The 14,025-nt window shown below is 30.9% G+C and overlaps 2 protein-coding genes and 1 pseudogene across 2 annotated transcripts; 2 read left to right on the top strand and 1 right to left on the bottom strand.

Annotated features, from left to right (window-relative positions):
• Positions 1–327: 327 nt before the first annotated feature.
• Positions 328–1,554, top strand: LOC112420260 (CENP-B homolog protein 2-like). Its single transcript, XM_024779020.2, has one exon. It carries the CDS (start codon positions 328–330, stop codon positions 1,552–1,554), a length of 1,227 nt encoding a protein of 408 aa, XP_024634788.2.
• Positions 1,555–3,024: 1,470 nt separating this feature from the next.
• On the top strand, positions 3,025–4,164 carry LOC25489873 (GRF1-interacting factor 1-like; annotated as a pseudogene).
• A 360-nt stretch (positions 4,165–4,524) lies between these two features.
• LOC25489872 (uncharacterized) lies at positions 4,525–7,822 on the bottom strand. Its single transcript, XM_024777897.2, has 4 exons — positions 6,906–7,822; positions 6,220–6,427; positions 5,894–5,976; positions 4,525–4,945 (listed from the first exon to the last, which is right to left on the bottom strand). The coding sequence occupies exons 1-4, from the start codon at positions 7,644–7,646 to the stop codon at positions 4,892–4,894; spliced, it is 1,086 nt and encodes a 361-aa protein (XP_024633665.1). The 5' UTR covers positions 7,647–7,822; the 3' UTR covers positions 4,525–4,891.
• Positions 7,823–14,025: the final 6,203 nt, after the last annotated feature.

Raw genomic sequence — 14,025 nt, 5'->3', positions numbered from 1 at the left:
CCGGAAAAATTTATTAATTTAGAGAGTTATTAATTTATCGATAAATTAATAATTATTAATTTAAAGAGTTTTTAAGTAATTATACTGTACATACCAAACAAAAAGGCAAATTAGTCTATGTCTCTTAGAATTACGTTGCACCAAATCTTGGGACTCAATGTAAATTAATAAATATTGTATTCATATCCATTGGAAATATGACTTTTGACTTTTGAAGTGTATAGTAAATGTAAACAGGTGGAATGTTCAATGTATTCTTCAGCAAGTTTGGCATATATAAATTACATGAATGTGTTAAAAGTATTCAAACCATATCTCACTCACGAGATGGCTTCTCATCTAAAAGGTGTTGCAAAATCAACTATGTCAGATCAAATACGTAAGGAGTTGTGCGGGTACAAGAGAGATAATCCTGCAAGCACACAAAAAGACTTGCAGAGATGGCTTGAGGGAAAATTTCAGTTGAAAGTTAGTCAAGGAACAATATCAAACACACTTAAGCGGTCAAATGACTATCTCTCTGCTGAAATAGAAAAGGGAAGAGCGGAGATCAAAAGACACAAACCAGCAAAATATCCTGACATGGAGAAGGTTGTTTATGAGTGGTTTCTACAGCATCAAGAACGTGTGAATATCACAGGAGAATTAATTTTGCAGAAGGCAAGAGATACAATGAAACTCTTGTACCCTCATGATGATTCAGATTTTAACTTCTCTACAGGATGGCTTGGGAAATTCAAGCACCGACATGGCATAAAGTCATTTCGTCGTTTTGGCGAGAGTGGGTTTGTTGATGTACAAGACATGGAGCATAAATTGGTATCGATTCGAGAGAAAATTGATCAGTTCCCTATGAAAGATGTTTTCAATATGGATGAAACTAGGTTGTTTTATAGGCTACAAGCTGATCATTCACTGGCAACAAAACAACTTGAAGGAAGAAAACAAGATAAAGAAAGGCTGACGGTAGTTATTTGTTGCAATGAAGATGGCTCTGAAAAAATCCTTCTATGGATTATTGGGAAATATGCAAAGCCTCGTTGCTTCAAGAATGTCAACATGAATAGCTTGGATTGTCAGTATCGAGCTAACCAAAAAGCATGGATGACTAGTGTGCTTTTTGATGAATATGTTCGTTCATTTGACCAAATGATGCATGGTAGAAGAGTTCTACTTGTGGTGGATAATTGTCCAGCACATCCAAGAAATATTGAAGGGCTAAGAAACGTTGAGTTGTTCTTCTTGCCACCCAACATGACATCAAAGATTCAACCTTGCGATGCTGGGATAATAAGAGCTTTCAAGATGCATTACCGTAGAAGGTTTTACCGCAAAATATTGGAAGGTTATGAGGTGGGACAATCTGATCCAGGGAAGATAAATGTCCTTGATGCTATCAATTTGGCAATCCCAGCTTGGACGATAGATGTTCGAAATTGCTTCCGACACAGTAAAATTCGTTCAGCTAGTGACGTTGTAGGAAATTTGGATGAATCCACTTTTGATGAAGAAACTCAAGACCTCCAGACTATGATCAATCAATCCACTTTATGATACAATACAAAAATACAACACCTCAGCTATTGGATGCAATAAGAAAAGTTAGAGATGAGCTCCAAACAGACTTGAACTTTAAAGGAAAACAAACAACTATTGAATCATTTTTCAACAAAGTGTAATATATTTTTTTTCAGTTTCTATAAATTATTAATTTATGATTTTCTTGGGACCGAAAATTATAAAGGGTTCTCCCAAAAAATTATTATCTTATTATTTTATCGAATTATTCAATTTTTTACACTGGCCCAAGTCGGGACCGGACAAATTTATTAATTTACCGAGTATTAATTTAAAGAGTTTCTACTGTATCTTTTATTAGTATTTCTTAGACTTATGTCGTCTCACGTCTTCAAAATTGATTAAAAAACGTACCAATTTGAAAAATGTAAATTAATCTTAAACTCCTCCGGCCATTAAAAAATAATCGTTATAGTCAATTGCTACCCCAAGTACATAAAGAATGGCCAGACATGGTGCAAGGAAATTATCAGGTTTTTTGGGGCAGAAATGGCAGGGACGGATCCAGAAAAATTGTTTACTACATTCAAAAAGAAAGTTCAACAGAGGGTTCACTACATTCAAAAAGAAAGTTCACTACATTCAACAGAGGGTTTTTTATATATTAGATTTTTTTAATGAAGTTGAAATGGTCCTTTTTTATCTAAGAAAGGATATTTATACCATTTACTTATTTTGATAACGGGTATAAATATATGTATGCATGTATGCCATTAAATATGTATTTGTATTAATTAAGTAACAGACAATTCAATTTGTCTATTTATTTTACTCGTAGATAACTGAAATGTCTAAAGTTCGAACTTAGACCCTTGTATTTATTTGGGGATGCCCCTACCTACTAATATAAACTCACAATGATATCTTTGTTTTAATATTAGTCGATTAAAAGAAAATCAATAATGTTTTATGGTTGATAAAATAAAATAAAAAATGCTTAAAATACGAAGCTCACTGAGAACCCCTTGCATATAATATTTTTTAGAGATATATATTTTTAAAAACATACTTGATTTTTATTATGTTAAAATCTACAACAATGAGTTTGAGAGTTATTGAATGTAAACCTTACTCTTTTAATTTATAAGAAATGAATATGAACTATCTTTTACAATGTTCGGGTAAGTTCTCATAAAGACTTTTTTTTTCAAATATAAGATTTAAAACTTTTTTTTTTTAATTTATAACAAAGAGACCCTAAATAACAACAATAAATAATTTCATATTATTGAAAATAGTCTACATATTCTCTTTTTATACGGCAAAAAATATTATTGAAAAAGGAAATTTTATATGTATATTATGAGGTAGAATATTTTTATCTTTATAGATTTAGTTATGACCATGTTAGGAATGACTACAAGGTAATTTGATATGCACATTCTCGTCTAAATTTACCTAGTTTTGAAGGTTATATGGAAGGTGAGCCACTTAGGTTGTCACACCATGACACATGGGAAATATACAGCCCAAGAAGTAACTCTGAGTAAACTTGATCCGGATATGCCTCAGTGTTATGGAACTAATGTAGGTGCTTTTGTGTATATTAATGGAGTTTGTCATTGGAGTAATAATGATAACGACAAGCCAATATTGGTGTCATTTGACTTAAGCCAATATTGGTGTCAGATATAAATGATAGTTTTGATATTGTATTTGTAATAGGGTACTTTTTTTTCCTGAAGGATTGTAATAAGGTACTTGATGGTATTAAATCATTCTATTGGTTTGATATGAAATTATGCAAAGACGACTACTTTTCAAATATCAATTTTAGGTGAATTCGGTGTGAAGAAATTATGGACTAAACTCTTCACTCTTAGACCCTTAGGTTGCATTGAGCATCCTATTGGAGAGGGAATGAATGGTAATTTGTTCTTCAGAAGAAAAGATGATGAATTAGTTTGGTTTAATTTGAGTACTGAGATGATTGAGGTGCTTGGTATTAAAGGGGAATCGTATTGTTGCTACTTGCTAGATAGTCATTTATAAGGAAACTCTTCTTTCTATTGGAGGAATAAACTCTTCATTTTTAATCTCAAAGATTTCACCAAAGAGGTTTATTCAAGTGGTTTTTAGGATTTTACCAATGTATACAAATTGGCTTGCCAATTGCGCATATCCTAATTTGTATCAAGTATATGACAAATTAAGGCTGCTGAGAACCAATCAAGTCTGCTTAGAAATCTCATGTGCCTGGCTGCAATAGCTGATTCTCAACCCCAACCACCTACTACGACTGGCCAGTATCCTTCAAGTGGAATGATGCAGCAGGGAGGACACTGCATGCAGGCGCAACAAGCTCAGCAGATGACACAACAACAACTATTGGCTTCGTTCCTCCGTTTTGTATGCTCAACATTTCCAACAGCGGCAAGCCTTGCAGAACCAACTTGGTATGTATTCAAGAGGAAGTCAAGGCCTTCACATGTTACATAGTTACTGGAGGCTTTCCTGATTTCAGCAGCTCGACAGGCGATGGTTTGCATGGTACTAGTTTAAGCGACATTGGAAGTGCTGATGAGTGATGACCGTGATGGAAGCTCTAATGGTCACTCTGGAAAATCTTCTGGTGATGGGAATTAATTAAGCAAGAATCGTTATACTAATTAACTACTGGCCTTTTTGTGCTTTAAATACATAAGCATGTTTCCGATTTTACGAAGTAATGCCAATAGTTTATTTTTATTAAGCACCCAACCCTCTCATACCGATTGGTGCCAACTACCAACAATTTCTTGCAGACGCTCGAGTTGATTTGCATTTTTTATAGGAAAACACAAGTGAAAGAAAGATACTGATTTTTTTTTCTTTTTTGAAGAAGAAAGGCGCTGAATTATTTCGGTAGATCAATTGAGGGTCCAAGTCGCACCGCATTCATAATTTTCTATGATTAGAGAGGACCAAGTGCACACTTTCGGTCATCAAAAGGTGTCTTGTTGAATGTGACTTAAAATCTCATCATATTTCAAGAGAAGGGAAAAAAAACAATAGAAATTCACATCACAAGTTTAGTCACAAGTTAAAAAACAAAAATAAACTAGAGTAAATTACATTGGAGACAATTACGGTGCATCCATTTCTAACTAGACTGGTGTAATACAACCTTGCATCACCATAGAAAATCAAACCCAAAAAGTAAACTATCATCCTTTCCTATCGTTGATGGTAATACATCCAAACAGGACGGAACTTTCCATGGCACAAACGTCCCCTCATGTGTTAAATTATGATCACATAGCACACAACATATAGATCAAAAAGAGGGACCTACCACAGAACTATCATCCTTTCTTATTGTTGTGGTAGTTCATCAAAAACACGATGGATCCCTCCATGGCATGAACCCTCCTTCTAGCGGCGAATGCTGATCGATAACATAACACAAAACATATGGATCAAAAAGAGGGCAATACAGGAGAACCACTAACCAAATTACCAAGTCTAATTCTAAACTAATACCATGATGCAAGTTTTTGAAGATGATATCATACAATATAAATTACAAGAATATTCAAAACTTCAGATGAAGATAACACTTGTTTGCGCCAATAAATTAGCGAAGATCCAGTAAAATTGTTACAAATAAACAAGGGAGCAAATTTACACACCCCAATATCAACTCCGATATACACATCCAGTAAAAACATGAACTTTGTGACACTTCTGATTCTGGAAACACCGATGAATATGTAGAAATTAAAGATAGGGGTGGGGAAATTTGCTCCAATAAAAAGGTCTATATGTAACGTAAGCCATGATAAAGATAATGGATTCTTTTTGCACTCGTCTTCCAAACAATATTTTTGCATTTTTTTTGTACATGATCTTTCTGCATTTCTATACTTCAAATTATAATTCCGGAATTAGACTCAAATAGATTTTCAATTCTCATATATTCCACCAATTGTAGAACTCAATTTAGGGCATTCTTGATCAGTTGTTTAATTCCAGACAGTTACAACAGAGTTTCGAAATTTAATTACAAACTATGCTGTAGACAGTGACATGCCAAACTATTACCACATATATGTGGGTTGACTTAACCGTATGCCTAGATACTCTCAATTCTAGCATGTATTCAGTAAATTAAAGTTTCTGACTTTCTCTCAATTCTGTTTCTGTCCCTAGCTCTAGCCATGTTTCTCAACACAAACATCTTGAAATGTGTTAGAAGTTAAAAACTTTCAGGTGAATATATAGGCATCATTATCAATTGAGAGGTGCATGAAGAGCTTTTTTTTTTGAAAAATATGCATGAAGGACTAACAAATAAAACGTCTAGTGAGATGCGGAAGAATCATTAGATACTTACTTTCAACCAAAAGAAAAATCCACGCAGGAGACGCAAAACTTTGGGGAAATCATCACGAGCTGCTTCTAATTCCTTTAGAAGATCTACAACATGAAGCACATATCTCAGTTGCAAAATTTCAAAATAACAAAGCCAGTATCCGTCCCAATTGGGAAAATTGTTGCATCACATTTTCAAAGTGGTTTGAACTGATCCATATTCAAAGTGAAAACAGTAACTTCACATAAGCATAGACAAATAAACTTATTAAAGTTATAGCAATGCAATTGCAAACACAACAAGTTGTATGCTATTACTAATTAAGAGGATGGCCAAATCCTACTTACCAAGATGATGATCAAGAAAAGACTTTCCATCATGATCTCCCTTATAGGTTTTGCTACTCCCACGCAGATCTCTGTATTTTTGGACCGGTGTTCGAGCATTAATTTCTCTTGATAGTTTCTTATGTTCTTCCTCACAGTAAGGCCTGTTAATTTCTTTCATGAGTTTTTCTCTAAATTCTGCCACTTTCCTTGGATTGACTTCATTATCCTACCAAAAAAGTTCATCCTTCAATTAGGAAGCAACACAGACGGCCAACAAAAACAAAATCGACCAGAAAAGTACCAATTTGGATCGCATGCACTCGACGTTTGATAAAAGTTGGACATTCTAGATTTCAATCTCAATATTTTAGGGTTTAGATTAAAACAGTGAAAAATAAACTTATAGCATCTTGATTCAACGCCTGCCAATGTTCCAACTGCGTGCATATGACTTGAGTGCATACAAATCCAACCAAATAAGTACAAAAGCAAATTGCCTTGACAGCCCCCCGACATCACACAATCAGTGCATCGCTAACTGTTAGATGGGATCAAGATCTGAACCATTTGGTCTCGATCCAACGGTTACCGATGGGCTGACTGGAAGCAATGACATTCGAATAGTACATACACATCATAAAAGAAAGATAAAATGTGGACTATTAGAAAAAAGAAAAATTGACAAATTTAAGATTGCATATTACCAAGCTTTCCACATTAATTATATCAATCACATCATCACCATCATCGCCATCATCATCTTGAATCTCCTTTTTCACACTTTCATCAACAAATGTAGCTTTCACAGCTGAAACACCTTCTTCCTCATTCACATCGTTCTTTTCTGGAATCTTTATCGGACGTCCTCTTTTCCTTTTACCAGCATTTTTATTTCCTTTTGAAGCCACATCACTTTTCTTATTGTTAATCCCACGTTTCCTAGCAGCAGAGCCAGAGAGTTTTGTTGCACCTTTCAATTTCCTACCCCTACCACCCTTCTTTGAAACCACACGATTTGTTTGAACATTACGTCTCTTTCCACCAAGTTTATCCTTTTTCTTTGTTGCACATGATGATTCATCCCCCCCATATTTTACATACACATCATCCTCAACTATCTCAAGTACATTAGATTTTCCATGACGCTTCATATGCTTCAATAAAAACCTATGTCGTTCATTTTCTTCTTCATTGCTGTTGCTGTCGTTGTTTTGTTCCTGAAGATGAAGCAGCTGAGATTGTATAATACTGGATGGACCATCTGTGATCTTTATCAAGTCTGAGTCGGCTTTTGGATCGTTAATGTAAAATTTGTGAAGAAGAAGGTCGTAGAGCTTTTTCTTTTGAGTATTAGGGTCCCTAATCTTGTGAAGAAGGAAATCATATAAATCTTTTTCATGATCCCATGTTCTCTTTCTAGGGTTCTTCTCTGAAGGGGGTGCCATTTTTTATGTTAGAAATGGTTTTGATGTGTGAAAAAAATCTTTTGAAGAAGAACAAAGATGGAAGAAGATAAAAAAAAAAAAAAAAAAACAGAGAGTGAAAGCGTGTGTCGTGTAATAATGATGTATAGGTGAAACCTGTAACCTGTGTTGCATTGCGTCATGCGTGTGATGTTGGAGAAACGCAGATGTGACAAGAGATAAGCTTAGCAAAGTATTTCTACTTTTAGGCTCTCTCGGTAAAAACAGCGGATAGCTGATAAGTTAGCTGATAGCTTTTAGGTGATAAGCTAACTTAAGTGTTAAGTAAAAATAGCGGTTCAACTAGCTGATAAATGTAAAATGACATAAAGAATATTCTTAATTTATAATAAAAATTATATCATTAATTTAAGTATTTGTAATTTTGTAAACTAATTTTTCTTTAAAAAAAATACTTTAAATTTATTAATTTAATATATCCTATGTATTATAAATTAAATTAAATTTTATTCACTAAAATTTTATCTTATATTTATTATCATTTAAGTGTTTCTACTTTATAAAGAAAATAACATTTACCTCAAAAACAAAAAAAAAAGGTAACACTAATAGAGTAATACTAATAACAGAGAATAAAGAAAATAACACTTACTTACCTCAAAAAAATTAAAAAAAGTAACACTAATAGAATAATAGTATTTTGTTCCGTAAAAAAAAAAAAAAACGAAGGTATATATTTTTTCAAGAAAAAAAAAAGGTCAGCTGATATATATACAAAAATTGGAATAAAGGGATAGTAGTCTTTATTACGTAGCTTATTATAAAAATTATAATGGATAAAAATACAATTTAAATGAAATAATAAGGGTAAAATTGAAAGAAAAAGTGAGAAGCTATAAGTTATAAGCTCAAACGTTACTTGGAATAGCTTATAAGCTCGTGAAATAAGCTATAAGTTCATGGTGAAAAAGTGTTACCAAACAGAACTTTTTTTGTCAAACGAGCTTATAAGCTATAAGCTAAAAGCTAAAAGCTCTTTTTTTGGTTTCCCAAACAGACCCTTAGATCCTAAATAAACCAAACTACAGACGATACTTGTCAGGTCGTGCCCTCAAACCAAATACTAGTCCCATTGTTACACTCTAGTTGACTTGTTTTACGTGGGTGCTTCTACTTCCCACACCGGGAATATAAACCTTTTGAGGATTTGAGGTAACACGGAGATTAATATGGAAACTTTGTATTGAGAAATGATGAAAAATGGAATGTTTTATTTTAGAGGTAAATGATTAAAAAGTTGTTGTTTTCAATAAAAAAAAAATTATTTCAACTTTCTCAACTAGTGTTTAGGGAGCACTCGTTAACAAAACTCATTATTTTAATGTGTTTTCCTTGAGAATTTGAGGTAAATGTAAAATGTTTTTCTTTGAACTTATGCATTTAATGTCTTAAAAATTGTAAAAATTATATTTTAAATATAAAATTTATTTTTAATTTTCATTTTAAGCTCCTTAATTTGTGTCCTAAAGACATAAATTTTCATTTTTAATATATTTACAAAAAATTCATCAATATGATTTTTGAAAAATAAAAAATTAATAGAATTAATCATTAAAAAAATGCATATACCATTAACTACTAAGTAAATATAATATTTTTGTTGCTCAAAAAACAATAGTGGCCCTGTCGGCCGCCCTCCTGCCCATGTTGAGGCCCACCCTTGGAGTATTAGAGTATTAGTGATACAAATCAAATCAATATGTTGAATTTAAATGTGGGTGATTTGTTTCACGTTAATTGTGAATGAGTATAATACTAATAAATACTCTCTTCGTTCCTTTTTAAGTGTCTCTTTTGAAAAAAAAAATTGTTTCTATTTAACTGTCACTTTCAAAATTCAATGCAACATTAAATGTTATTTTACCAATATTATCCTTAGTTATTTATTGCGGAGAGAGAAATACTCCATCTGTTTTTAAATATAAGCAAAATTGACTTTTTTGGTTCATTCAATTAATGATGTATGTAGTTCATAAACCACATACATCATTAATTGAATGAACCTAAAAAGTCAATTTTGCTTATATTTTGATACGGATGGAGTATATGAAATGAGATATTAAATGAAAAAGGTTATTATAGTAAAAGTATAACTTATTGTATCAAAAGTATTAACAATTACTCCCTTCGTCCCTTATTATAAGACTCTTTTGCTAAAATCACGGGAATTAAGAAAGTGGATATTTGTATTAAAGTTGTTTGTAATCACTATTGTTTTTACAATTTTATCCTTAAGAGAGAGAGTTCGTTTATGTTTTCCATATGTTATTTATTGCTGATTGAAGAAAAATATGTATAATAAATAGGGGCATGTATGTAAAGAAATAATTAATGTAGTTGGAAATAACAAAGGGGTCTTATAAAAAGGGACAAAAGAAATTCTCAAAAGGGTCTTATAATTAGGGACGGAGGGAGTATTGATTATCTTGGTTTGTGTAAAATGTCAAAAAATGACAATTAAAAAGTAACGGAAGTTGTATATAAAAGAGAAAACTTATAAATTTATACTATGTCTTAGGACTTTGTTAACTAAATCATTTATTACCGAAGTCATTAACTAAATCATTCATTTGAACTTTGTTTTATTTTAAGGTTCATTTGAACTTTGTTAACCAATAATTTTTTTTCTCATTGGTTATAAAATTTTAGTTTTTGAAATAAGATAGCTATCCAAGTAACACTATCCACAACAGAGCATTTTAAATTGAATGCTTAAAGGGTCCTTTACATCTACCTCACTCATTTTACGGTAATATTTAATGAAAAATGTTAACTTGAATTAAAAAATAGAACTAAAAAATAAATGTTGCATCGAAAATATAAGTTTTAAACTTTTAATATTATGAATGCACAATTTTCAAGATTAAATTACTACGTTTAGTTTTTTATCTTGTGTCCTTATAGCACAAATTAACAAGACACATATTCAATAAGCACCGATTTTCTCCAACCCAACATCTTAAAAGAAATTATTAAATAGGTTCCACTAATAATTCTATATAATAACATTTCGGCAAATGGTAACATGTGCATTGGGGCATAAGTCAAAGAGCCAAATGTAGAAGTTTTTTTCTTAGAAAGTGTGCATTCAATCTCTTAAAAATTTCTAAAGTTATATTTTCAATATAAAATTTATTTTTAATTTTCATTTTAAACTATTTAACTTGTGCGGGGAGAAGTTAGCACTAAAATTTATTTTATTAAGATTTATTAAATAGGACCCACAAAAAATGAAGAGAGAGAGGGTGTTTCCATAACCAACTTCTTTATAGGCACCCATATATTATACTTCACAGTAGAGACGTCTATTTATGGTGTTAAATATATGAAACACCCACCATTGTGGATGGTGAAACGGAGATACTAACGATTGTCTAAGAACAATTGTTTATATACTAAAGATAGAAATTTCGAATCGAAAATTGTTCATTTATTTTTGAAATAGTTTAAAATTGTTTTTTTCATGACAATTATATTTGTGGGTTATTTTAACATATGCATAGAGGTTAATGACCCATTTTTTAAATTATTAATCATCTTCTACAACAATTTGTAGATTTTCTTTTAAAAAAAACTTTGTAGATCTCTTCATCAAATTGTAACACTGTCTCATGGAAAGTATTTTTTTTTTTTTAGGGACCATCTTATAGAAAGTCTTACTATTCAATTTTTCAATTTTTTAATAATTAGTACCTCCGTCCCTAATTATAAGACCCTTTTGAGATTTTTTTTGTTCTTTTTTATAAGACATTTTTCCTATTTTCAACTACATTAATTATTTCTTTACATACATGTCCTTATTTATTATACATCTTTTTCTTCAATCAGCAATAAATAACATGTTGAAAACATAAATCAACCCTCTCTCTTAAAGGATAAAATTGTAAAAACAATAGTTTATTCTTGTGTTTTATCTGAGTTTGAATATAGAGCGTTTAACTGTTTTCCTCTTAACTTAATCAAATTGAGTCGATAATCCTAACAATTGAGTGTATCTTTGATTTTATTTTTAGAAGAGGCAAAATTTGTTACAAATGTTGGAGGGTACATGTCAGATAACAATTTTTGAGTATAACTTTTGATTTCAAAATTACATTTTATACATAAATTTATATTAGTAAAGAGTTTAATTGGAGTGCTCTGACAGTGTAAAGTATATTTTACACTGTCATCCAATAAAATTCAGAATTAAAAATTAATTTTAAAAACAATAAATGTGTAGGTCGTGCAAACCGTCCTCTTCGAAACTTCACACAACCGGCGATGCACTGCAATCAAAGCACCCTTCATAGAGATGTGAGATTTTGGAATTGGGGATGGTGTATTATTATTTGGTCATTAACATGCGTGTATTAGAAATTGGGGGATAACACCCGGTTACACCCACCAAGAGTGTTCAAAAACTGATGTGTGGGAAAGAAAACGGTGGATCTTCTACCTTTCAGTTCCAATGAGGTCAATATCAACCACCGTCTTATTTTCTTTGTTTCAAGAAATCAACCACTCCTTCAATTACTTTGCCCTTTGTTCCTCAATTACTTACGGTGCATAAAACAACGTCGGATGTCGTCAAACGTCGGGATTGATCATGGAGACTGTGATTGAAGAGATGGAGAACAATAGGGCGAAGAAGCAAAGAATTGAGAAGTGAGAATGATGTTTTTTTTATTAATTAATTCAACTATCCTATTCAGAAAGGCATGATGTGGCAAAATTCTATTGGATGACTGTGTAAAGTGCATTTACCTGTCAGAGCACTACAATTAAACTCTAAATGCAATTTTGATCCCCCAATTTTCAAATTTGTTAACTTTGATACCCATTTTTTAAATCATCTTTTTGATACCTTAATTTCAATCAAAATCAATTTTACATAATTAATTACTCAAAATTAAGGTACCGTTTGACCATGTTTTTTTACGGTCTAAAAGCTCTTTTAAAACAAAGTTAAAATAAAGTTCTTTAAGAAAGAAGCTAAAGCTGTTTGGTTTCGTTATTTTTTTGTTTTAAAGTTATTTTGAGGTTGAAAGTTGTTTGGCAAAATATTGTCCAAAACTTACTTCTCGAAAATTTATTTCACAAGCACCTCTCTTCAAATCACGCTGGGAACCTCTTTTTTTTTTTTTTAATATTTATATTTCAATATGTTTTTTTCTTCCATTTAATATTTTTTTAACCTGTCCATTTAATATTTTTTTTTTGAAGGAGGGTCCATTTAATTTTATTATCTATTTTTGAAGGAATTTATTATTTTTTTATCATTTATATATTTAATTTCAATATCGTTTAATTATTAAAACCTAGCAAATATTTTTATCCACGTTGTCACTGAAGACACCAAATAATTTTATTCCCTTTCTTCAACCTCGAAAATATATACCTGCATATTAGCGATTAGAGTAATACTTTATGTCCGCCTGTCTATTTTTTTGTTACGCTAATGCATATAATTTTTTTAGTGTTGTGTAATACGTATAATTTTTTTTATAAAATTTTGATTTTAATTAAAACGACAAGTATAGATGCCTACAAAAATTATACTTATATATATTTTGCACATTTATATTGTAACAAACTATGCATATTTTTTCTTATTAAAAAAACTAAACATTTCTTTTTCAATGACACCAACAATGTAACAAATATAATATCATACAGTATGAATTCTTATCTTTTTGAATGACACAAAAAATATGGTATTCTTATAACAAAATTTATTATAGAGTATAATTGGAAAAGAAAACACCAATCTTTATATATACAGACACTATATACATATTACACATATATTCTTGAGCTCCACAATTCTTTCACCGAGGCAGACGAACATATTATGCAACACTAAAAAAAAAAATTATACGCATTAACGTAATAAAAAAAATAGATAGACAAACATAAAGTATTATTCTAAACTCTAATGAGTGTGTGTGTATCTGCGAGGTTGAAGAAAGAGAATAAAAATATTTGGTGTCATTCAATGATAATGTGAATAAAAATATTAGCGAAGTTGTGATAATTAAACGATATTGAAATTAAATATATAAGTGATAAAAATATAATATAATTCCTTTAAAAAAAGATAATAAAATTAAATGGACCCTCCTTCAAAAAATAATTAAATGGACCGGTTCAAAAATAAAAATTAAATGGAAGAAAAAAACATATTGAAATATAAATATTAAAAAAAATAAATAAAGGTTCCGAACGTGGGTTGAAGAGAAGTATGTTTTTGAAATAGCATTCAACAATTTTTGGCTAAAGCTCATTCCATTCAAATTTTATGCATTCTAAATTTTTTTTTTTTTTAATAAATAACTTAAATTTTTTTTTTTCCTAAAAA

Source organism: Medicago truncatula, chromosome 3, assembly GCF_003473485.1.
Source record: "Medicago truncatula cultivar Jemalong A17 chromosome 3, MtrunA17r5.0-ANR, whole genome shotgun sequence".
Taxonomy (NCBI): Eukaryota; Viridiplantae; Streptophyta; class Magnoliopsida; order Fabales; family Fabaceae; genus Medicago; species Medicago truncatula.
This window is presented reverse-complemented; position numbering and strand designations above follow the sequence as displayed.